Source organism: Vombatus ursinus, unplaced genomic scaffold (genome assembly GCF_900497805.2).
Source record: "Vombatus ursinus unplaced genomic scaffold, bare-nosed wombat genome assembly UNPS02009835.1, whole genome shotgun sequence".
Taxonomy (NCBI): domain Eukaryota; kingdom Metazoa; phylum Chordata; class Mammalia; order Diprotodontia; family Vombatidae; genus Vombatus; species Vombatus ursinus.
This window is the reverse complement of record NW_020949613.1, coordinates 2,503,712-2,531,589: the sequence shown is the minus strand read 5'-3', so window position 1 is coordinate 2,531,589 and position 27,878 is coordinate 2,503,712. Positions and strand designations below refer to the sequence as shown.

At 32.0% G+C, this 27,878-nt stretch overlaps 1 protein-coding gene across 1 annotated transcript in view; it reads right to left on the bottom strand.

Moving 5' to 3' along the window:
* Positions 1 to 739: 739 nt before the first annotated feature.
* The window catches only part of TINAG (tubulointerstitial nephritis antigen), a 226,306-nt gene continuing 199,167 nt past the window's right edge, over positions 740 to 27,878 (bottom strand). Inside the window, exons 10-11 of the mRNA XM_027852893.1 lie at positions 12,277 to 12,322; positions 740 to 874 (exon numbers count right to left, since the gene is read on the bottom strand). Coding sequence (XP_027708694.1) covers positions 740 to 874; positions 12,277 to 12,322 — 181 coding nt within the window. The remainder of the gene's footprint in view (positions 875 to 12,276; positions 12,323 to 27,878) is intronic.

Sequence of the window (27,878 nt, the reverse complement as noted above, 5' to 3'; positions counted from 1 at the left end):
GTTGAAAGCAGGACAAGAGTAGGCTTTCTATTCCTACACTCCACCTTTTCATATTACATGACATCTATTTCATATCATATTTTGTTATGTACTGAACTGCAGCAGCTGTTGTTTCCTGTGTAGGGATTTTACTGTTAATCATGTCATGTAAGTCAGTGATGTGCTAGAAAAAAAATCTGCTACTTCCAAAGGAAATGAGTGATAACTGCCAGGTCATTGGGAGAAAAAAAAATCTGATTTCATTGTTTTCAGTGGCACATGGGCCATATTTGGATTGAGGAAAGTATCACCATGAAAACAAATGACACAGCTATAAAAGGATAGGATCTCTCCTTCATTTTTTTCTGCTCTTGAGGCTTGTACCACTGAAGAAATGAACTACCATTTCTGTTAATGGGTGTTCTCATCCTTTAAGGCAAATGATGCTGAGAAATGATGTCTTATCACAGATGGTGAATCATTAAAGCCCCTAACACTAAAGAAGGAAGATGAGATGAGACACTTTAAAAGAGCTTTGTGTAGCTTACACTACTGCCGTGCTGTATTAGTGTTTTTGTATAACTCAGTGGAATAAAGAAAGGAGCGGTCTAGAGCTGAGTTAAAACAAAACAAAAAACAGGTATGAATTAATCACAAGTTAGGACACATACATTCCATTGTTAGAGGGACCCTCAAGTTGCAAAACCTCATTTTAAGAGGCTTACTTAAATGCAGGGCATCAGGCAAATTTAATGATATGTTATGATTCATCTGAACTCGTCAAATGGCCCCAAGCAGCAATAATCAACTTTTCAATGTCAGACTCATTCACACCGCGAAGAATCCTGAAATATCCATTCTCTCCCCATGACTTTCCCCAGGAATTGGCAGCAATCTACAGAATAAAAACAGAAGTGGAAAAATCCAGGTAGATTATTTGTGAACTGATATAATCCTGCATATAAAAATAAAGCACTTAAATCTAATTGATTGATTAGAAAAATTAGCTCTTACAAAACAAAATATTTCTAAAGCATCATGTCTATTTTAATTTTCATCATTTATAATATTATTTATTTGGGCCCAGTGATACAACCAAACTTTGGCTGTAATCTCCATTTTAATAATGTGTAGAGTCAACTAATAGCAGGTGTTCTCTTTTATTACTCAATTTTTACCAATCTACTTATTTTGCCCAATTGCAATGAGTAAATATGCCTATATTAAATGGTTTCAGTGATGGTAAATGAACAAACAGAACAGCTAGCCAGCCTTATTTTGCAAACAGTAAAATTAAGAACACATTTACACCTTTTAAAGAATCCTAAATTCGCCATCATCTTCCCTAGATTTTCCTTATGGATTGGGCACAATAGCGAAAACCAAGAGTAGCTGGAGTCTGGGCTTGCTGAGTACCAATCCTTTGCTCTACCCACCACATCACTCTGTGTTGAACAGCAAAAGGTTTGGGAAATTATATTTTCAAAATCTCTTTATAATATTTGTACTCTTTTCTCTCAGAGTAAAGTCTGATTCAGATCTTAATTCTAATGTGTAACATTAATATGATCGTTCAAGCATGGAATGAACATGTAATTACCTAGAAATAAGACAATAGCAAACTTTGTGACTGCAATTTTAAATTATATTATCCCTTAGGTCTTAATCATCTAAGAACATCAGGAAATTCAGAAGAGCTAGGTATTAAAAGTAAATTAACATAGAACAGAAGAAATGAGGAAGGAGACAAGAATTTTACTAGGTCAATAATTCCAGGATCCATAATTTCACAAGTTTGAGGACTCCCTCAACTAATCTACTAGGAAAGCCTCAGAAGACTTTACTAGAGGAATAATTTGAATCAAATTTTAAAATATTACATAGATTTTGAAGGTTTCTGAAGTTCATTACCATCAGAAACATGCCCTTAAACACAGGTAAAAATGGAGAAGAGTTAGTGAAAAGCTGGTATTCAGAAAATGTTTTTTGGTGCAGCCAGATTAAAAGGAAAAGATCTTTAAAATTGTTAAATTGCAATTGTACTGCTTTGCATTAGAATATTGCATGAAAATTCCCTGTTGAATTATATATACATATATACATATATACATATGTACATATGTTCATATGTACATATATACATATATATAGGTTTTTTTCAATTATGTGTAAAAACAATTTCAACACCCACTTTCTTAAATTTGAGTTCCAAATTCTCTCCCTTAATCCTTCCCTAACTCCTTATTGAGAAGACAGGCAATTTGATGTAGACTGTACATGCAAAACGTATTTCCATCTTAGACATGCAGTGAAAGAAAACACAGATATCCAAAACAACAACAACAAAGAAAACAAAGACAATTTTTTAAAAGTATGCTTCAATTTGCATTCAGACTATATCAGTTCTGTCTCTGGAGGTGGATAGCATTTTTTTATCCTTAGTCCTTCAGAATTGTCTTGGATCATTATATTGCTGAGAATAGCTAAGTCTTTCATGGTTGATAGTACAATATTGTTAATCAGTGTGTACAATATTATCCTGTTTCTGCTCACTTCACTTTGCATCAGTTCATGCAAGTCTTTCCAGGTTTTTCTGAAACCATCCTGTCCATCATTACTTATAGCACAATAATAATCCATCGCAATCATACACCACAGCTTGTTTAGCCATTCCTCAACTGATAGGCATCCCCTCAATTTCCAATTCTTCACCATCACAATAATGTAAATATTTTTGTACGTATACATCCTTTTCCTTTTTCTTTGATCTCTTTGGGGTACAGACCTAGTAGTGGAATTGCTGAGTCAAAGAGTGTGCACAATTTTATCAGCCTTTGAGCACAGTTCCACATTACTCTCCAGAATGATATGATCATGTCACAACTCCACCAATAGCATATTAATGTCTCATTTTCCCAAATCCTCTCCAAAAGTTGTCATTTTCCTTTTCTGTCATATTAGCCATTCTAATAGGTATGAGGTAGTACCTTAGAGTTGTTTTAATTTGCATTTCTCTAATCAATAGTAATTTAGAGAATTTTATATGACTATAGATAATTTTGATGTCTTCTTCTGAAAACTGTCTGATCATATCCTTTGACCATTTATCAATTGGGGAATGACTCATATTCTTATAAATTTGACTTATTTCTCTATACATTTGAGAAATTAGGCCTTTATCAGATTCACTTGCTGTAAATTTTTCCCAGTTTCCTGTTTTTATTCTAACCTTGGTTGTATTGGATTTGTTTTTGCAGAACCTTTTTAATTTAAAGTAATCAAAATTGTCATTTTTTTTTTGCATCCTGTGATCTTCTCTGTGCTGTATTTGGTCATAAATTCTTCTCTTATCCACAGATCTGATAACGAAGCTATTCCACGCTGCCCTAACTTGATTATGGTATCAACTTTTATGTCTAAATCCTATACTCATTTTGACCCTATCTGGTGTGAGATTTCAGTCTGTGCTTCATTTCTGCCAAACTATTTTACCGTTTTCCCTGTAGTTTTTATCAAATAGTGAGTCAATATCCCTAAAATTTGGATCTTTGCATTTATCAAATACTGGATTATTCTGGTCATTTATTACTGTGTATTGTATACTTAATCTACTCCACTGATCTACCACTCTATTTCTTAACCAGTACCAGATTATTTTGATCTGCTTCATAGTACACTTTGAGATCTGGTACAGGTAGGCCAGTTTCCTTTAAATTTTTTTTCATTTATTTCCTTGATATTTTTGACCTTTTGTTCTTCTAGATGAATTTTGTTACTATTTTTCCTAGCTCTATAATTTTTGATAGTTTGATTGTTGTGGCACTGAACAAGTAAATTAATTTAAGTAGAATTGTTATTTTATTATTTTGACTCAGTGTGCCCATGAGCAATTAATATTTTACCAATCACTTGGATCTGACTCATATGAAAAGTATTTTATAATTGTGTTCATATAATTCATGGGTTTCTATTAGCAGGTAGATTCCCAAGTAATTTTTATTGTCTATAGTTATTTTAAATGGAATTTTTATTTCTATTTCTTGCTGCTGGACTTTGTTGGTAATAGAAATGCTCATAATTTAGGTGGGTTTACTTTGTATCTAACAACTGTGCTAAAGTTGTTAATAAGTTCAAGTAGGTATTTTATTAGTTGATTCTTTAGGATTCTCAAAGTATACCATCATATCATCTGAAAAGAATTGTAGTTTTGTTTTCTCATTTCTTATTCTAATTCCTTGAATTTCTTTTTCTTCTCTTATTGCTGTAGCTAGCATTTCTAGTATAGTATTAAATAAGAATAGTGGGGATGGGCATTCTTGCTTCACCACTGATCTTATTGTGAAAGTTTCTAGCTCATTCCCACCATTACAGATGATATTTGCTGATGGTTTTTGGATAGATATTACTTATTAAAGAAAGCTCCATTTATTTCTCTGCTTTCTAGTGTTTTTAATAGGAATTAATGTTGCATTTTGTCAAAAGATTTTTTGTTCATTTTGTTATTAATATGGTCAATGATGTTGATAGTTTTCATAATATTAGACCAGTACTGAATTACTGGTATAAATCCCACCTGGTCATCATGTATGATTTTTGTTGTATGTATGTGACATATTGCTGTCATCACCTTCCTGTTATTTTATTTAGATTTTTTTTGCATTAGTAGTCATTAAAAATATTGCTCTATAGTTTGCTTTCACTCTTTTGTGCTTCCTGGCTTAGGTATCATCACCATATTTGTGTCGTAGAAGGAATTTGCAGGTCTTTCTTTTTTTGCTTTCTTTTCCAAATCACTTCTATAGTATTGGAATTAATGGTCCTTTAAATGTTTGATAGAATTCACTTTTGAATCCATTTTGTCCGGGAATTTTTTTCTTAGGGAGCTCATTGATGGCTCATGCAATTCCTTTTTCTATGATAGGGTTATTCAAGTATTCTATTTCCTCTTCAGTTAATTTGGGAAATTAACATTATAGTAAATATTCATTCATTTCACTTACTTGGATTTATTGACGTACAAGTGGACAAAATAGCTTCTAACAACTGCTTTAATTTCATTTTCAATGGAGTTTTATTTACTCTTAATTTTTGATACTGGTAATTTGGTTCTCTTTCTTTTTTTTTACATAAAATTAACCAATGGTTTATCTATTTTATTATTTTTTCATAAAACAAGCTCCAACTTTTATTTATTAGTTTAATGGTTTTCTTCCTTTCAATTTCATTAATTTCTACCTTAATTTTTAAGATTTCCAATTTGTTGTTTTAATTGGGAATATTTAATTTGTTCTTTTCTAGTTTTTTTTTTTTTCCCCAAACCTCTGGTCTACTCTTTCTTTGTTATTGAAGTAAGCACTTAGACATATGATTTTTCCACTAAGTACTGCTTTGAACAATTCTTATGAAATTTGGTACATTATCTCATGGTTGTAATTCTCTTTAATGAAATTGTTGATTGATTTTATGATTTGTTCCTTGACCCATTTATTCTTTAGAATTAGATTATTTAGTTTCCAATTAGTTTCTAATCTATGTTTCCAAAGATGTATTTTTATTTTGTTGAACTACATTTTGAAAGGGATGCATTTGCTATTTTTGATTTTATGCATTTGTTTGTGAGGTTGTAATGCCCTAATACATGGCTAATTTTGTGTACATATCCACTGAGAAAGTATATTCCTTTTTATTTCCATTCAGTTTTGTCCACATATCTCTCATATGTAACTTTTCTAAAATTCTATTATCTTAATTTCTTTTTTTTATATTAATCTATTTCTGATAGGGGAAAATGAGGTTCCCCATTAGTATAGTCTTACTATCTCTTTCTTTCTGTAACTCACTTAATTTTTTTCTTTAAGAATTTGGATGTAATACCATTTGATGCATTTATTTTTAATATTGATATTACTTATTTAATATTGATATTCCTTCATTGTCCATGGTACCTTTTAGATGTATTTTTGCTCTGTCTGATATCATGATTGGTACTTCAGGTTTTTGTTTTAGTTTGTTTTATTTTTGTACTTCAACTAAGGCATAAGAGATTTTGCTTCAGTCACTTACCTTTACTCTGCATGTACTGTACTGTACTGCTTCAACTATTTTTTGTTTGTTTGTTTTTGTAAACACCATTATTGGATTCTGGTTGCTAATCAACTCAGCTATCCAATTCCATTTTATGGGTAAACTTTCATATATATATATGTGTGTGTGTGTGTGTGTGTGTGTGTGTGTGTGTGTGTGTGTGTGTATGTGTGTGTATGTGTGTGTGTGTATGGATATATATGTGTGTCTGTGTATATATGTGTGAGTACACATATATATCTGTGTGTGTATGTGTGTGTGTGTATGTATACATATATCATTCAGAACCTTGATTCCATCACCTCTCTGTAAAAAGGTTATGTAGCATATTTCATCAAGGGTTCTCTAGCATTTTGGCTGGTTAATTTAGTTATCAGATTTCTTATATCTTTCAGAAGTGTTTGTCTTTATAGTGCAGTTACTATATAAATTGTGCTCCAGGTTCTGCTCACTTCAATCTGTATCAATTCATATAAGGCTTTTCAGGTTTCTCTGAGAGCATGCCTTTCTTTTTTTCTATATTTTCCCATTACATTCATATAGCATAATTTGTTCAGCCATTCCATAAATTATAGTCATCCCCTCAGTTTCCAGTCCCTTTCTACTGTAAAAAAGAGTTATTGCAAATATTTTTTTGCATATGTGTACTTTTTCTCTTAATTTGGTATCTTTGGAGTATAGACCTAGTAGTAGTATGAGAAGATTAAAGAGTGCACATTTTACTAATTTTTAATGCAGGATTCTAAAAGTGTCTAGAAGAGTTATACCAACTTACATTTCTATCAACAGTCCATTAATGTGTCTGTTTTTGCAGTTTCTTCAACATTTATCTTTTTTCCTTTTTGTCAACTTTGCCAATCTGATGTTTGTAATATGGAATGTCATTATTGTTTTAATTTCCATTTTTTAGAGATTTGGAGAATTTTTCCATGTGATTATTGATAGCATGGACTTCTTAGAAAACTATCTATTCAAATGTCACAAACTCACTTCCTTTACATATATCCGACAAGTAATACCTTCCTTGCTATTCTAATTGGTTTATGATATCATCCTTTATGTTTAATCCATGTATCCATTTATGTCTAAGTCATGTATCCATTTAGAGTTTCTTATGGAATACAGTTTAAGATACTGCTGTATACCTAATTTCTGCCAGATTCCCACTCAGTTTTCCCAGAATTTTTTGTTAAATTGTGAGTTCTTCCCCAAGAAACAAATATCTTCAGCTTTATAAAACATGAAGTTATTGTATTTATTTCCTTCTATATGTAGCCTACTTAATTTTTTCAATGATCAACCAATTTCTTAACCAATTATAAAAACATTTTGATGGTTAGAACTTTGTAGTATAGTTTGAGATCTGGTAATACTAAACCTCTATCTTTCCAGTTTTTTTTTCATTATTTCTCTTGAGATTCTTATAATCATGTTCTTCTAGGATAGTTTTGCTATTTCTCCTAGAACTATAATATAATCCTTTACTAATGTGGAATGGCATTGAATAAGTAAATTAATTTAGGTAATATTATCATTTCACTATATTGACTCAGTCTACCCCAGAGCAATTTTTTTCCATTTATATTTATGAGCTTTATTTTTTAAAGAATTTTCATAGAGATTTTTACAAGTTGTATTTATCTAGGTTGCATAGTCAGGAAGACTCACTTCCATGAGTTCAAATCTAGCATTATAGACTTACTAGCTGTGTGATCCTGGGGCAAGTCACCTAAACCTGTTTGTCTCAGTTTCTCATTTATAAAATGAGCTGGAGAAGGAAATGGCAAACTACTACAATATCTCTGCCAGGAAAACCTCAAAAAGGGTCACAAAGAGTCAGACACAACTGAAATGACTGAACAATAATAACAAAGTATGACTTAACGGGTAAAATATTTTAAATTTTCTGCAGTTATTTTAAAAAGGAGTATATTTTTTAGTGTTTCCTACTTGTGTTAGCATTATACAGAAATGCTGATGATCATGATCTATGTAGAATTACTTTATATCCTGCAACTTTGGCAAAGTAACTAATTGTTCAACTCTAGGGATCTCTAAGTAAACCATCATATCTGCAGTGATAATTTAGTTTCCTTTATGTCTATTCTTAACCACTTATTTACTTTTTCTTGTCATTGTATAATTAATATTTCTACTATTGTATCAAATAGTAGTAATGATGATGGACATCCTTGTTTTACCATAGAACATATTGAAAAGTTATATGGTTCATCTCATTACATTTAATGCTACAATTTTATTTTATATAAATACTATTTGTTATATTAAAAAAGCTATTTTTTTTGTTTTCTAGTGTCTTAAAGATAAGAAAGCCCTTCAAAAGCTTTTTCTGCATCTGTTAATATCGCCATATCATTTTTGTTGTTCTCATTATTAAGATGAGCAATTATGTTGGCAACTTTCCTAATATTGAAGTAATCCAGCATTCCTGGTTTAAATGCAATCTGCTCATACTCTATATAATATGTATAATATGTTGTTATACTTTCCTTTCTAATATTTTTAAGGTTTTATGAGAATGATTATTAGAGATATTGGTCTATAGTTTTATTTTTATTCTGTTTTAATTTTCTATAATTGAAATAATGACCATATTTGTGTCATAGAAGGAATGTGGAAGTACCCCTTCATTTTCTAATTTTCATACAGTTTATGTAATATTGCAACTATTTTGCTCTTTGAAAATTGATAGAATATATTTGTAAATACACAGGATCCAAGGTTTGTTCTTCTTGCCATTATTGATTTGTTTGGGCATATGTTTAGAGCTGGTATTAATTTCTTCTCAAATTTTTTTTAAGATTTTGTTTTTTGTTCTGTTAACCTGGTCACTAACTTTTGTAAACACTAATCCATTTTATTTGGGTTGCCAGTTTTATTGACATATAATTGGATCAAATAGGTTTTTGTTTAAAACATAATTTTTAATTATTCTTCAAAAATTATTCTTTGTCAAAAATAATTGTACTTCATTTTAGTTAAGTAAAAAATGCTTAATAGTTTTTTTTGCATTTGTTTGAAAGGTTTGCATGCTCTGACACATTGTCAATTTTAATAAAGGTGTGTGATTACCATTAAATAATAATCACTTGAGGCTGTGATATCTAACTTTTCTAAAAATCAATTTGAATCTTTAAATTATTTATTTTTTGTTATATCTAGTTGTGTCTGAAAAGAGATACATTGAGAAGCATCAATATTATAGTTTTATGGTATATTTCTTCCTGTAATTCATTTAACTTTTCCTTGAACTATTTAGATGCAATGTGATTAAGTGCATATATGTGTAATATTTATATTCATTCTTTATGGTTTCTTTCAGCAAAACATAGGTTCCTCTATACCTCTTTTCATGAAAATGATTTTTCCTGTTACTTTACTTGAAATAATAATGGCTATCCCTGCTTTTTTTATCTGTAGCTGAAATACAATAGATTTTGTTCCAGCCTCTTATTTTAATTCTATGTGTCTTTATATTTCTTGTAAACAAAATATGGTTGAATTTTATGTTGGAATTTATTATGTTATCCTCTTCCATTTTGTGTGAATTAATCCCAGTCATATTAGTACTTATATGTGTATTTCCCTCCACCTTATTCTTATATTATTTTTCTTCTCTTTGCTTCCCATTCCCTCATCATGTAGAAGATGGAGGTGATTTTAAGAATGTTTTCAGCACCAGTGATATAGATTTGATGCAATATGCTTTTGCTGTCTTTCCCCTCTTATTTTTCCTTGACACAGAGCCAATTCCAAGTTCTTAGGCTTTATTTCTTTCTCTGTAAACCTTTCTTCACACAACCCATTCTTTGGCTAGAGGTTTTTGTTTTGTTTTGGTTTTGCCTATAATTAATTTCACTCTTAATTTACTTTGTCTCTCATTGCTTCCTCTTCCCTTTCCACTTTTCCACCTATTTCCTTTTAACAAATATATCCTGTATATTACTTCGAGTTAAGTGCTTATTTTTTATAAATAGTTAAGCTTTTGATTTTTTGTGTGTTTTTAGTATAAATTTTACTTTTAATGAACAGAAATTCATTTGCTTTCTCTTCTACCTCCCACCCAACTGGAAAAAAAAAGAAAAAAAACAAATACATTGTTATAAATATGTATAATCAAGCAAGAGGAATTCCCTTACTAGGCCAAGCTAAAGGAATATATACCTCATTCTATATATCCTGAGTCCGTTACATCTCTTCCAGTAGGAGAATAGTATGCTTCACTAATGTTCCTCTAGATTTATGGATGGTCTTTTCATTTATCAGAATTGTTACAACTTTCCAAGTTGTTTTTTTCACTACAGTGTCATTATAAATTATTCTCCAGGTTCTACTCATTTCTCTCTCCATCTATTTAACAAGTGTTCAAAAGTATTAATTTTTATAATATTTATTTATAGTATAAAAATGTTCTTTTAGTTCTTTTCACTTTACTCTGTATAAGTTTATATGACTGATAAAATGCCTCTCTGAAATCATTTGTTTTTTAATTTCCCCAAAAAAAGAATAAATAGGTGAGATTATTTAGAAGACTGTTTCATAACTATAAATTTTATAGGCCACAATAGTGGTAGGAGTGGAGAGCATTAGAGAAGGGAAGGGAAGGGAGATAAAACACATTTATTAGATGCCTATTATATGCCAGGCACCATGCTAAGCACATTATAAATATCTTGAAGAAAATTTTTACATTAAAAATTGCAATCTAAAATTTCATGATGGAGATCTTTTAGGAATTTTGAGTTCACTTGGACTATTCATTCCATACCATTTTTTCTTTAAAAGAATCCACATATTCAAACAAATTCCTAATAGAAATAGTGTCAGTCTAATGATTACAAATCAAAATAAAATAATCCCTACTTTTCAAAAAAAATGAAAGATGGTGTTGGCTTTTGGGCTAGGATTCTCATTGGATAGGATGAATCAAGAAGAATACATTATGTCATAAGACCAGTTCATTGTGTCCTACAGCCAACTCGGGTGAAAGTGGAGGAAGGGAGCATATTTGAATAGGACACATAGCAGGTAGAAGTTAGTAAGAGTGAACAGGAAAGCCGCAGGACCAAGCTTCAAACTACAAAAAGACTATGCAGAAAAATGCTTGTGAATCAGAGACCCACTAGTCATGGTTATATAGTTTATGCAAAATACTAAATGAATAGAATAATATTTTGCAGTTTTTTCTCTAGTCAGGGAACATCATACTCCTATGATACTTGTGGCTGGGAGAACATTTCTCGTGAAAGACATTTTCTTTGTATTGTACCTCTCCAAAGCTTGAACATTGGGTCAGCAGTGTGGAGGCATCACCCAAAAAGACATTAATTAAATGGGTGTGCTTTTCAATTCACACTTAAAAATAGCTAGGGATTTTATGTTATTGCTGCAAGGAAATGTCCAATGGTGGCATTGTGTATTGAAAAATTACTGCTACCAAAAATAAGGCATTTACAAACTTTTTAAGGCTATGAGTCTCCCTATGTGGGGAGTGGTAGGAGGAAGTAGAGAGGAAGATGAAAAAATAGCAGCCATATCGATACAGTACCAAGACTGGCATGACCTGCAGAGGAAATTACAGTTCTGAGAGATCTCAGCATGCTACAGCCTACAGCACCTAGTCCTATGTATTCTGTAACTTCTGTGCCATGAAAAACCATCAATAGAATGCTCAATGCTCTCTTGTCCTGTCAGGAAGTCAAAGAGATGCTGAGAAGAAAAAGATATCCATAGGATCTTTCTGTGAGTGAATGGATGCTACCCTTCTCAGTTATGTTAGAGTCTTTGGGGTTAATTAGGAAATGAAGCTCCATCTCCTTGGGGATATTTTGAGGATGACATTCATTTTGACAGTTTAATACCTGAATCATTCTTTTTTATTGTCTTACTATTGAATTTCATTAAATGTCTTTTGCCTTGTAAAAAGAAATGTGAGAATAATATTAAATGCTGTCCATTTTTTTAAAAGTGCTGTGGTTTCTTCCTTAGTAGTTAAGATGAATGTAATTGAGGAAAACCATTACTATGACTTACTAAGCATGATGGATTCTGTGCTAGAGAAACCATCAAAACTATGACCTTCTTTCAGTGACTTGCAATATGAATTGGACAATAAAAGTAAGACAGCAAATAAATAAAAGTATCTGAAGTTCTTATGTTCTAGTTGGAAATTAATTGGAAAGGTTTACATACCCAAAATTTTTCTTTTCTTCCTTGTGCTCCTCTGAGTACCCCCCATCTAGATATAGAATTTTGCAAAAAAAAAAAAGGGAGAAGAATTGGTAGACTTCTTAAAACTTCATGAGCAGTCTGTATCCTAAAATATCAACAGCTTTTTCAATTTTTTTCTAAACCCTCTGTAATCATATGACTTTCCCCATTCTCTTCCTTGTACTGAATCTTCAATTACCTTTGTTAGAAAAAATTATATCCAAATTCAGAGCAATTTACCAAATGTCCATTTACTAGATAGATGTCTCAGTGGATAGATTATTGTGCCTGGAGTCAGGAAGACCAGAGTTCAAATCTGGCCTCAGACATTCACTAGCTATATAATTCTGGGCAAATCACTTAACCACTGTTTGCCTAATCCACTGGAGAAAGAAATGGCAAACCACTCTAGCATATTTGCCAAGAAGACCCCATATGGGACCAAAAACAGTTAGACACAACTGAACAACTCACCAATATATTAATATACTAAGCAGTTACACTATGCTAGGCCTTGAGGACACAAAGACAAAAAACACAGTTCTTCATGAAGGAACTTTTATTTTTCTTGAAAGATCTGGCTCAGATATAAATTTATTTTTTAAAAAATTAAGTATTTGGTAATAACTGAGATAGGCACATCTACTACCTTTCTCTTTCTACTGCATTGGATATAGACACAGAAGTTATCTCCCACAGGAAATGGACATTCAAGAATTTTAGGACAATCAGGTACATTCAGTGGATACAGAACCTTGCAAATTATAGCTACCAATTTAGATAACTAAAAATGTAGATGACTACAGGGGATGCAGATGGCATGCAGGGATTTACCATGTTGAGGAATACATATGATCATAAAATCATAGATATAGGACTTGAAGGACTTTGGAGTCCATCTGGTCCAGCTGTTTTATTTTATAGATATGGAAACTAAGGTTCAGAGAGATTAAGTGAATTTTTCACAGTCACAGGGATAATAAGAGGCATAACCAATATTTGAATCTAAGTACTGTGACTTCAAGTTCGGCACTCTTCATTGTACCAAATAAAATAAATAAGCCCATAAAAAATTGCTTGTATTTTTTTTCTAAATTAAGGGTGGAATGAAGTGTAGTGGAAAAACAACTGAGATTAAAGTTATATAGCCTGAGTTGAAATCATTTCTTTTGTCATTTTGATCATCTGTGTGATTTTGGGTAAGTCAATAACTTCACTGGGTTTGTTTCCTAATTTATGAAATGAGTGGGTTCAAATAGATAACCTCCAATATCCTTTCCATCTTTTAATCTGTGATCATAATAAGTCATATTTTCACACATATCCACTGTTGGCAATGCACAGTTCTCTAATGGCAAACTTTATATTCACGGTTGTCCTTACAAAATGGCAGAATGTGTGCATGCATGCATGCATGTACGTATGTATGTATGTTTCTGTGTGTGTTATTTGAGGCTCATAACCTTCTTTCCTGCCAATTTATTTCTAAGAGCTGAAAACTTGCCTTTAGACATAATCATATTGGATTAAAGCATTGATTATCCCCAGAAAAAATTAAAATATACCTAGAAATAACATATTGTCACACTTTAATGCAGCTAACTGAGGGCATTATTTGATAAATCTGTGCTATCAAATCATTGTTTAATAGGTCAGGGTCAAGTTGTTTGCTGGGAAGGACAGGCTTTCTAGGACAACTTTGATCATCAAGGGTTCAATATGCAAGCACTTTTGAAGTGCCTTTTATTTTTGAAGGAGTAGTAGGGCCAGATACTTGAAAAGGAACGTAGGATGGCACCAAGAGCTGAATTATATCTATACCACATGAAGCAAGAACTCAACTAGGTGAGCTGGCCACCTTTTCTACTTTGTACTTATTTTTCTGAATAGATGATTAAACATAATTCATGGGTTAGGTGTGTCCAGGCTTAAAAGTGACTTTATGACTTTGAAAAGTATGAAGGTTTTGGATCCCACTGAACCAGAACTGACCAGTAGCTTTGGGAAGAATCCCAGGAAAATATTCCAATACTTTACTGTACTGGAAAGAATCCATGTCCTTCAGTGCTTCAGTTTAGTCACCTGCAAAAAGGTAACCTCCAGTGGCAAGACATCCACGTGATTTAATGTAGCCCCAAGTAAACACATAAGTGATCATTCAATGAAATTGAAGGATTTCAGCTTTCATAAGGAGAAGACCAGAATCAAACCAACAGTTTGATCTCCAATATCAAGACTCAAGAGAATCATAAACAGATAAAAAGGGGAAAGAAAACATACGGGATTCAATAGAGTTGAAATGTTTACATTCCTACATAGGAAGATGATAATTCTAATTCCTAAAAATTGTATCACTAATAGTATGGTTAGAAAGGATATACATAGACAGAGGGCACAAGTATAAGATAAATTAGAGGTAATGACATGACTAAAAATTAAGTGATGAGAAAGAGGAGTACACTGAGTGCAGAAGGGAGAGGTCAAATGAGGTAAATTATTTCATATGAAGAAGCACAAAAGACCTATTACAGTGAAAGGTAAGATGGGAGGATGAGCCATGGGCATTGCTTGAACCTTACTCTCATCAGTATGGGCTGAAAGAAGGTATAATATATACAATCAGTTGAATATAGAGATCTATTTTACCTGACAGGGAAGTAGGAAGAGAAGAGATTATATAAAGTTGGGAGGGGTGGGGGACTGACAGAAAGGAGAGCAGATCAAGGGAGGTTGTAGAAAGAAACAAAATAGAAATGAGGAGGGACAGGATGAAAGGAAAGAGAGGAAAAACAGGAGGAAGAATAGGATGGAGGGAAATACACAGGTAGTAATCATAACTGTGAATGTGAATGGGATGAACTCTCCCATAAAACAGAAATGGATAGCAGAGTGGATCAAAAACCAGAATCCTACAATATGTTGTTTACAAGAAACACACTTGATGCAAGGAGACACACAGAGAATAAAGGTAAGGGGTTGGAGCAGAATCTGTTATGCTTCTGCTGAAGTAAAAAAAAAAATGCAGGGATAGCAATCTTGATTTCAGAAAGAGTAAGAGCAAAAATAGACCTAATTAAAAGAGATAAGGAAGGAAACTACCTCTTGCTAAAAGGTACCATAGACAATGAAGCAATATCAATACTAAACATATATGTATCCACTGATATAGTATTCAGATTCTTAAACAAGTAGTTGAGAAAGTTAGAGGAAGAAACAGACAGGAAAAAAAATACTAGTGAGGGACCTCAAATATCCCCTCTCAGAACTTGGTAAATCCAACCAAAAATGAACAAGAAAAAAACTAAAGATATAAATTGAATATTAGAAAAGTTAGATATGACAAACCTTTGGAGAAAACTAAATGGGACCAAAAGGAATATACTTTTTCTTAGCAGCACATGACACCTACACAAAAATTGACCATGTATTAGGGCATAAAAATCTCAAAATCCAATATAAAAAGGCAGAAATAGTAAATGTATTCTTATTGGATCATAAGGCAATAAAAATTACATTCAACAAAGTGCAATGGAAAGATGGATTAAAATATAATTGGAAACTAATTTAATCCTAAAAAATAAGTGAGTCAAAGAACAAATTGTAGAAACAAACCATAATTTCATTAAAGAGAGTGACAACAATGAGACAACATATCAAAACTTTTGGGATACAACCAAAGTAGTACTTAGAGGAAAAATTAGTTCTCTAAATTTTTAATCCACAAAATGGAAAAAGAACAGGTCAATGATTTGTGCTTCAAAATAATTTTTAAAAAACTTAGAAAAAGAACAAATAAAAAATCTCCAATTGAGCATCATATTGAAAATCTTGAAAATGAAAAGTGAGTCTAATAAGATGGAAAGTAAAAGAAAATGACCTAATAAATATATCTAGGAGCTAGTTTTATGAAGGAAAAAAAAACAAGATAAAGAAGGCATTGGTTTACTTGATTTAAGGAAGAGAAAGAAGAAAAAAATATCCAGTATCAAAAATAAAAAGGGTGAAATCACCACCAGTGAAGAAAAAATTAAAGTGATCATTAGGAAATATCTTGCCTAATTATATGCCAATAAATCTAACAATCTGAGCAAAATTTATGAGTACTTATGAAAATATAAATTACCAAGATTAAGAGATCAGGAAATAAAATGCCTAAATAACACCATATTAGAAAAACAAATTGAACAAGCCATTAATGAACTCCCTAGGAAAAAAATTTCCCAGAGTCAGATGGGTTCACATTTGAATTCAACCAAACATTTAAAGAACAATTACTTCCAATACTATATAAAATATTTGGAAAAATTGGTGAAAGAACCTAATAAAACTCCTTTTATGATACAAATGTGGTGCTGGTATCTAAACAAGTAAGAGTTAAAACAGAGAAAGAATATTATAGACCAATTTATCTAATGAATATTGATGCAAAAATTAAAAAAAATATACTAGCAAGGCAATTACAGCAGTATGTCACAGAGATTATGCACTATTACCAAATGGGACTTATACCAGGAATTCAGGGTTAGTTCAATGTTAGGAAAACTATCAACATAATTGATAACATCAATAATAAAACCAACAGAAATCACATGATTACCTCAATAGATGCTGAAAAAGCTTTTGACAAAATACAATACCCATTCCTATTAAAAACATTAGAGAATATAGGTATGAAGGGAGCATTCCTTAAAATGATAAGCAGTATCTATCTAAAATCATCAGCAAGCATTATCTGTAATGGGTAAGCTAGAAGCCTTCCCAATAAGATCGACGGTGAAATAAGGATGCATATTACCATTGCTATTATTCAATATAGTATGAGAAATGTTAGTTATAGCAACAAGAGAAGGAAAAGAAATTGAAAGTATTAGAATAGGCAATGAGTAAACAAAACTATCACTCTTTGCAGATGATATAATGGAATACTTAGAGAACCCTAGAGAATCAACTAAAAAACTACTGGAAATAATTAACAACTTTAGCAAAGTTTAAAGATATAAGATAAACCCACACAAACCATCAGCATTTCTTTATATGATCAGCACAGTCCAGTAACAAGAGATACAAATAGAAATTCCATTTAAAATACTTGGGAATCTAATTGCCAAGACAAATCCAGGAACTCTATGAACACAATTACAAAATTCTTTTTACACAAATAAAGTCAGACCAAAACAATTTGGAAAATGTCAATTACCTGTGGGTAGGCTGATCCAATATAAAAAAAAAATTCAGTCCTATCAAAGTTAATTTACTTATTCAGTGCCATACCAATCATATTACCAAAAATATTTTATAGATCTAGTAAAAATAGCAACAAAATTCACCTGGAAGAACAAAGGGTCAAGAATATCAACAGAATTAATGGGGACAAAATACAAAGGTATGTGGCCTACCAATACCAGATCTCAAAACTATATTATAAAACAGTAATCACTAAAACTCTCTGGTACTGGCTAAGAAACAGTCATGGATCAGTAGAATAGATTAGGTGCACAAGACTCAGTTGTCAATGATCATAGTTACCTAGTGTTTGATAAACCCAAAAACTTCAGCCTTTGAGATAAAAATTCACCAGTTGATAAAAACTACTAGGAAAACTGGAAAATAATAGGACACAAACTAGGTACTGAACAACACCTCACACTATATACCAAGCCAAGGTAAAAATAGGTACATGATTTAGACATAAAGGATGACACCAAAAGCAAATTAGAAGAGCAAGGAATAGTCTACCTGTCAAATCCATAAGGAGGGGAAGAACTCATTACCAAACAAAAGATAGAAATAATTAGAAAGTGTAAAATAGATAATTTTGATTATATTAAATTAAAAAGCTTTTATACAAACAAAACCAATGTAACCAAGATCAGAGGGAAAACAGAAAGCTGAAAAACAATCTTTATGGCCTCATTTCTCAAACTCAAAACCTTATGAAAATGAATGCTAAAAACTGTCTTGAGATGTAATTAAGATAAAATAAAATACTATTTTAAAAAGAAAAAATAAAATAAACAGGAACAAAAGAAAGATGAGGCAACTTGGAATGTGATATTCAGGAAGACAAAGAAGATAGGATTACAAACAAAAATAACCTACTCAGCAAAATTGAGTATAATCCTTCAGGGGTGAAAAATAAGCATTTAATGAAACAGTGGATTTTTAAGCATTTCTAATGGAAAGACTAAAGCTGAATAGAAAATTTGGATTCAATATACAAGATTCAAGAGAAGTGTAAAAAGATAAACAGGAAAGAGAAATCTTAAGAGATTCAGTAAGGTTAAACTATTTACATTCCTATATGGGAAGATGATACATGTAACTCCTAAGAATTTTACCATTAATAGGGCATTTAGAAGAAGTGTACATAGATGGCATAGGCTTGAAATGACTATGATGTGATGACATCCAAAAATCTTAAAATTAAGGAATGAGGAAAAGAAATGCAATGGGAAAAGGGAAGTGAGAGACAGAATGGGAGAAAAATTAACTCACACAAAATAGGTATGAAAGGAAGAACTTTTACAGTGGAGGGGAATATGGGGGTGGTAGGCAATGCTTGAATTTTACTCCCATCAGAATTGATTGAAAGACAGAATGACATACATGGTCTGTTGTGTATAGAAATATACCTTACCCTATTCTATAGGGAAGCATGAGAGGAAGAGGAAAAAAGAATTGGAGTGGCTGATAGAAGGAAGACAGATTAATGGATGCAGTGTTATTGTTACTCAGTCATTTTTCAGTTGAGCTTGACTCTTAGTGACCCTATTTGGGGTTTTCATGGCAAAGATCCTGGAGTAGAATGCCATTTCCTTCTCCATCTCATTTGCAGTTGCAGAAACTGAGGCAAACAGGGTTAAATGACTTGCCTGGGATCACACAGCTACTAAATTGTCTGAGACAAGAGTTGAACTCACACAAAGGATACTTCCTGACTCCACACTCAGGACTCTATCCACTGTACCTAACTGTCTTAACAGAGGCAGTGGTGGGAAATAAAATAGAATTTTAATGATGAAAGAGGTAAAGAGAAAGAGAGAAAGAGAGACAGGGGAGAGAGAGAGAGAAAAAAAATTAACAGGTGGAAATGGAATGGAAGGAAATATAAAGTTAGTAATCATAACTATGGATGTGAATGGGATGAACTCACCAATAAAAGAGAAGCAGATAGCAAAATGGATAAAAAAAAAACAGAATCCAACAATTTGTTGTTTACAAGAAACACACTTGGAACAGAAACACACATTCTGAAAATAAAAGGATGGACCAGAATCTATTAAGTTTCAGATACAGTTAAAAAAAAAAAACAGGGACAACAATCATAATATCAAACAAAACAAAAGCAAAAATAGACATAATTAAAAGAGGCAACCAGGGAAACTATATTGTAATAAAAACTACTATAGACAAGGAAGAAATATCAATGCTAAACAAAAATGCACCAAATGGTAAGCATTTAAATTCCTAAAGGAAAAGTTAAATGAGTTACAGGAGGAAATAGAGAGTAAAACAACACTATACTTCTACTTTCCCCTGTCAAAATTAGATTAACCAAAAAAAAAAAAAAAGATGAATGTTAGTGAAATTAATAGAATTTTTGAAAACTTAGATATGCTAGAATGCTGAAGAAAATTGAATAAGCATAAAAAAAGTGTGTACCTTTTTCTCAACTGTACATGACACTTTGACAAAAATTTATGATGTAGGTCATAAAAATGTCACAACTAAATTCAGAAAAGCAGAAATATTAAAAATCATCCTTTACAGATAAAAATATAATAAAATTACATTCAATAACAGGCCACAGAAGCATAGATGAAAATTGATTAGATGTTATATAAACTAATCCTAATAAATGAGTGGGTCAAAGAACAAATTATAGAAATAATAAATAATTTCACTGAAGAGAATGACAATGAGATAACATACCACAATTGATGAGATATAGCTAAGGCAGCACTTAGGAGGCAAATCTATACCTTTAAATGCTTATGTAGATAAGATAAAGACCAGATCAGTAAATTGGACATGCAATTTAAAAAAAAAAGAACACAATTTAAAATCCCCCATTAAACACCAAATTGTAAATCTAAAAAAAAAGAGAGAAATTAATGAAAATTAGACTAAGAAAACAATTGAACTAATAAATAAAACTATGAGCTAGTTTTATGAGGGGAAAAGAAATAAAATAGATAAATTATTGTTTAATTTTATCTTTTTTAAAAAAGAAAGAAAATCAAATTGCCAGTATAAAAAGGTGAATTCAACACTAATGAAGAGAAAATTAAAGCAATTATTAGAAGCTATTTTGCTAAATTATAAACCAATAAATCAAACAGTCTAAGAGAAACAGATGAATATTTAAAAAAATATAAATTGTCCAGATGAATGGAAGAGTAAATTGAATATTTAAATAACTTTAGCTTAGAAAAAGAAATTGAACAAGTCATCAATGAGCTCCCTAAGAAAAGGCCTCCAGAACTAGAGAGATTTAAAAGTGAGTTGTAACAAACATTTGAAGAACAACTAATGCCAATACTATAAAAACAATTTAGAAAAATAAGCAAAGGAGGAGTCCCACTAAATTCCTTCTATTTCACAAGTATGGTGCTTAAATCTAAACCAGAAAGAGCAAAAACAGAGAAAGAAAACTATAGACCAATTTTACTAATGAATGTTGGTCCAAAATTTTAATAAAATATTTATAAGGAGATTACAGCAATATAACTCAAAGATCATACTCGGGGACCTGATGGGATTTGTACCAGGAATGCAGGACTCATTCAATATTAGGAAAGCTATCAGCTTAATTGACCCATATCAATAACAAAATCATATTATTATCTCAATAGGTGCAGAATTTTTTTTAACAATATACGACAATAGAAAGCATAGAAATAAATGGAGTTTTCCTTAAAATACATAGTATCTATATAAAACCATTAGCAAGGATTTTATATAATGGGGATAAGATAGAAGCCTACACCATAAAATCAGAGGTGAAGCAATAGTACCCATTATCACCATTATTATTCAATATTGTACTAGAAATGACAGTTATAGCAATAAGAGAATAAGAAATTAAAGTAATTAGAAAAAGCAATGAGGAAACAAAACTGTCACTCTTTGCAGATGATATTATGGAATACTTAGAAAACCCTAGAGAAAAAAATAGTTGAAACAATTAAGAACTTCAGCAAAGCTGCAAGATAAAAACTAAACTCACATAAATCATAGGCATTTCTGTATATTACCAACAAAGTCCAGCAGGAAGAGACAGAAATAGAAATTCCATTTTAAATGACTGTATACAATATAAAATACTTGGAAGTTTACCTGCCAATACAAATCCAGAAACTTTATGGACAAAATTATAAATGCTTTTCACACAAATAAAATAGGATGCAAACAATTAGAAAATTATCAATTGCTCATGGGTAGACTGAGGCAATGTAAAAAAAATGACAATTCTACCCAAATTAATTTGCTTATTCAGTGCATGCCAATCAAAATACAAAAAAAATGAGCTAGAAAAAATGAGAACAAAATTAATCTGGAAGAACAAAATAACAAGGATATGAAGGTAATCAATTAAAAATAATGTAAAATAATGTAAAAAAAAATTACTTGTACCAGACCTAAGACTGTATTACAAAGCAGTAATCACCAAAACAAACTGTTAAAGGCTAAGAAGTAAAGTGGTGGGTTCAGTGAAATAGATTAGGTACACAATGCAAAGTAGTAAATCACTACAGTAGCCTAGTGTTTGATAAACACAAAGATCCAAGTTTCTGGGATTCACTATTTGAAGAAAAGGGTAGATAGATGGCACAGTGGAGAGTGCAAAGCTTGTAGTCAGGGAGATTCAGCTTCCTGAATTCAAATTCCACCTGAAATTCTTACTAACCATATGACCCTGGGCAAGTCACTTCACCCTGTTTGCCTCAATTTCTTCATCTGTACAATGAGCTGGAGAAGGAAATGGTAAACCACTCCAATATTTTTGTCAAAAAAATACCAAATGGGGTCATGGAGTCAGACACAATTGAAAAAAAATGACACAACAAAAAAAATTGAGAAAAATTGCTGAAAAAACTGGAAAACAGTTTGGCAGAAACTACATATAGATGAATGTATCACACCACATACTAAGATGAGGACAAAAATGGTATGTGATTCAGACATAAAGGGTGATAACATAAGCAAATTAGGAGACCTTGGAAATTTTTACCTGTCAGATCTATGGATAAGGGGATGAATTTATGACCAAATAAGACATAAAGAGGCTCACATCAAGGTAAAAAAGATATTATTGTTTATATTAATTTTTTTAAATGTGCAAACAAAAGCAATTCATCCAAGAACAGAAGAAAACAGAAAATGGGGGTAAAGTACAACAAATATCTCTGATAAAAGCTTAATTTCTCAAGTGTATGGATAAATTAATCAAATTTATAAAAAAATATGTCATTGGCACATTGACAAATGGTCAAAAGATATGAACAGAAGAAGAATATGCAGAAAAAGAAATCAAATCTATCTATAGTTATATAAAAATTATCTAAATCACCATTGATTAGAGAAACACAAGTTAAAACAACTCTGAGGTACCATCATATGACAGAAAAAGAAAATGACAAATGTTGGAGAAAATATGGAAAAAGAGGGAGACTGATGAAATGTTGGTGGAGCTGTGAACTGATCCAAATATTCTGAAGAGCAATTTGGAACTATGCCCAAAGGGCTCTAAAGCCATGCATACCCTTTGACCTAGCAATACCTAGCAAAAATGACCTAGCAAAAATATTTATAGCAGCTCTTTACTGGTGGCAAAGAATTAGAAACTGAGTGGATGCCCATCAGTTGGGGAATGGCTGAACAAATTGAGGTATGTGATTTTGATGGAGTATCATAGTGCTATAAGAAAGGATAAGCAAGATGCTCTCAGAAAAACCTCAAAAGACTTACAGAAGTTGATACAAAGTGACATGTATTATGTACAAAGTAATAGCAATATTGTGAGTCTATAAGATGATCAGTTGTGAATGAGTTAGCTATTCTCGGCAATGCAATGATTCAAGACAACTCTGAAGGGCTTATGATAAAAAATGTTCTCCATTGCCAGAGAAAGAACTGATGGTATCTGAACACAGATTGAAGCATACTTTTTACTTTATTTTTCTTGAGATTTTTGCTTAGGTTTTCTTTCACAATGTGACTAATATGGAAATGTGTTTTGCATGATTACACATGTATAACCTATATTGAATTGTTTGCCTTCTCGATGAGGGGGGTAAGTAGGAGGGAATGAAGATAATGTGGAACTCAAAAGTTTAAAAACAGAAGTTAAAAATTGGATTTTTTTTACATGTAATTGGGGAAAAATAAAATACTTAAAAAAATAGAATTGGTCAAATGGAAAAGTAAGTATAAAAGCTCACTGAAGAAAATAATTTCTTAAAAATTAGAATCAAACAAGTGGAAGTTAATGACTCCATGAGACATCAAAATACAATAAAACAGAATTTAAAAAATAAAAATAGAATAAAATGTGCAATTTCTCATTGGAAAAAAACTAAACTGGAAAATAGATCTAGGAGAGATAATATAACAATTGTTGGACTACCTGAAATCTGTGATCATTGAAAAAAAAAGCGTGGAAAACATCTTTCAAAAAATAATCATGTCTTAAATTGTATTAAAAAGCAGCAATCATCAAAACTATTTGGTACTGGCTAAGAAAAAGAGTGGTGGATCAGTGGAATAGGTTAGATATGCAAGACACAGTAGTCAATAACTATAGTAAACTACTATTTCATAAACCCAAAGACCCCAGCCTCTGGGATAAAAACTCACTATTTGACAAAAAATACTGGGAAAACTAGAAAAGAAAATGGCAGAAACTAGGCATAGACCAAAATTGCACACCATATACCTAAATAAAGTCAAAATGGGTTCATGATTTAGATATAAAGGCTGATACTATAAACAAAATGGGAGATCAAGGAATAGTTTACCTGTCAGATTTATGGAGAACAGAAGAATTTATGACCAAACAAGAGATAGAAAACATTATGAAATGCAAAATGGATAATTTTGATTGCATTAAATTAAAAAGTTTTTGCATAAACAAAACCAATGCAACCAAGATTAGGAGGGAAGCAGAAAACTGGGAAAGAATTTTTACAAGTGTCTCTGATATGGTCTTCATTTGTAAAATATATAGAGAATTAAGTCAAATTTATAAGAATACAAGTCATTCCCCAATTGATAAATGCTCAAAGGATATGAACAGGCACTTCTCAGATGAAGAAAGTAAAGCCATCTATAGTCATATGAAAAAATGTTCTAAATCACTATTGATTATGGAAACGCAAATCAAAACAACTCAAGTACCACATCACACCTATCAGATTGGCCAAGATGACAAAACAGGAAAATGATAAATGTTGGAGAAGATATGCAGAAATTGGAACACTAATGCATTGTTGGTGGAGTTGTGAAATGATCCAACCATTCTGGAGAGCAATTTGGAACTATGTCCAAAGGGCTATAAAAATGTGCATACCCTTTGACCCAGCAATAGCACTTCTACGTCTGTGTCCCAAAGAGATCATACAAATGGGAAAAGGACCCACATATACAAAAATATTTATAGAAGCTCTTTTTGTGGTGGCAAAGAATTAGAAATTGAGGGGATGCTCATCAATTGGGGAATGGCTGAATAAGTTGTGGTATATGAATGCAATGGAATACTATTGTACTATAAGAAATAATGAGCAGGCAGACTTCAGAAAAACCTGGAAAGACTTGTATGGACTAATGCTGAGTGAAGTGAACAGAACCAGGAGAATAGTGTACACATTAACAGCCATGTTGTGTGATGACTAACTTTGAATAGACTTAGCCCTTCTCAGCAATGCAAGAATCTAAGACATCTCCAAAAGTCTCATGATGGAAAACGCTATCCACATCCAAAGAAAGAACTATGAAGTTTGAATGCTAATCACAGCATACTATTTGCTCTTTTTTTTTTTACTTCTGTTATGTTTTGTGTTCTCTTTTTGTGGTTCCTTCTATTGGTTCTAATCCTTCTTTACAACATGACTAATGTGAAAATATGTTTGATGGGAATGTATATGTATAGCCTATATCAGATTGCACCCTGTCTTGTGGAGGGAGGACGGGAAGGGAGGGGGATAAAACATTAAAACTCAAAAGGTTATGGAAGTGATTGCTGATAAATCAAAATAAATTAATTTTAAAAAAGAAACTATCATGGAAAGCTGTTCTGATAACCTAGAAAAAGAGGAAAAAATAGAAATTGAAAGAATTCACCAATCACCACCTGAAAGAGATCCCAAAATGAAACTCCCAGAAATATCATAGTCAAATTCCAGAGCTCTCACATCAAGGAGAAAAGAACTGCAAGCAGCCAAAAAGAAACAATTCAAATACTGTGGATCCACCGTTAGAATTTAGCAACTTCCACATTAAAGAACTGGAGGGTTTGGAATATGATATTCTGGAAGACAATGGATTTAATATTGCAACCAAGAATCAATTACTCAGTAAAACTGAGCATAATCCTTCAGGGGGAAAGATGGAAAATCAAGGAAATAGAGGACTTTCAAGCACTCTGAGCTGAATAGAAAATTTGATTTTCAAATACAAGACTCAAGAAACACATAAAAAAGTAAACAGGAAAAAGAAATCATAAGGAATTCAACAAGGTTAAACTGTTTATATTCCTGCATGGGAAAATGATTTTCAAGGAACCACTATAGGTATGGGCAATAAGATAAGAAAGAAATTGATTGTATTGGTATTAACCCCCCTAAGATCAGAAATTATCAATACTGAGCCCTGGGTATTTAGAGGCCCTAAGTCAGGTGACAGAAAAATAGATAGATATAGATAGATACATACATATGTATGTATGTATGAATGTGTATGCATATATATGTGTGTACATATTTATGTGAATATATATTTATGTATATATGTATGTGTACATATACATATTATATATGTGTGTCTATATATGTGTGCATATATATAGCATGTGTGTGTATTAATTAGAGAAATGCAAAACAACATACTACGGGGACAGCCACAGGTCATGCTCAAGGTCATGCTTAACTCCTCTCATAGAATGAACTTTTTTGTGTTCTAAAATAGAGAACTTTAAGTTCTGCTAAATACTTTCCTTATAATAATCATGTGAGGGCAGTTGTGTACTTTTTATTAGCCCTCTTTTACAGATGAGGAAATTGAGGCCCAGAAGAACAGACGAGCTTGCCTAGAACTTACGACTACACATTCCTGCTGCCTTATTATTGAAAAACTGGCTTCTTTAGATATTTAGAGGGATGTGGCACCTCTTGGCAAAGGAAATATCAGAAGGTTCAGGCAGGCACATTTTCTTTTGCTATGTGGCTATATACACTGAGCCAATTTGTGTGCATCTTTGGAAAATAAGAAATTTAAATCCTCATCTTCCAATCTTCTGCTTTTATACCAGTGCTGATGTTTATCAGCATACCCCTAGGTTTTCCTTTATAATCATCCAAGTTAGTGTTTTAGTGACATGTGAGGAGAGTCATAATTTTTACTTTGTAAATCTGTCAACCGTTGTATTTGGTTATAGATGATCTTTTTTCCCTAAGATAAAAATTCTCTTTAGCACCATTCTAAGCACCATTTTCATTAAGACCAGTTATTTTATAGACATTGTGGAATATTATCATTCAGATGGTTACAAACTTCCATTAAATGACACCAAAACAAATTAATTGAGACAGTCTTCTGGTTGTGGGAGAGGAAGACAGAACTGCAGTAATTTAATTCAAGTCCAGACCACCTCTTGTCTGAACTCTTACAACAGCTGGTATCCCTGTCTTCATTTCTCCCTCTCTAATCCATATCTTATAATCTGACAGAACAACCTTCATAAGCATGTTATTTCCTTGCTCCAACACCGTCATTGGCACCTTATTGTCCATTAGCTAGTGAAGGCCTAAGTTTGGAGATAAATCCAGGTGTCCGGAATTCAAGTTCGTCACTCTATATAAATTCCTTAATCTAAATGTCCACAATCTGGCTCCCACCTGCCTTTAAAGCTTTATTTCATACTGTTCATCTTCATGTGCTCAGTGTTCTAGGTATGTTCCTGACTTGAGCAATTCTCTGTTCTCTTTGTGAACTGTCCCTCATTTGTGCATACTTGCATGCAGGCATAAGCTAGAATCAGTTCAAACTACAATTGTTCAAGGTGTGAGCATTTACAAATTGGCAAATACTAAGAAGGCTTAATTTATTGTTTTGTTGATTGTGCAGACATAAGAATGTATTGTAGAAAATGTGAATAATGCAGAATAAGCTTAAAAGTGTCCTGCTTTTTGACCAGCCAGTTGTTAAATATTTATCAACATATCCCTGCATATATCTATGTATATCCTTCAGTTCACTATGCCAGGAGCACTCTCCCTTTTCATATCAACCTACTAATAGACTTTTCTTCTTTCAAAACACAACTCCATGAAACTCAAACTCCCAGATAATTTTTTTCAGACAACTAC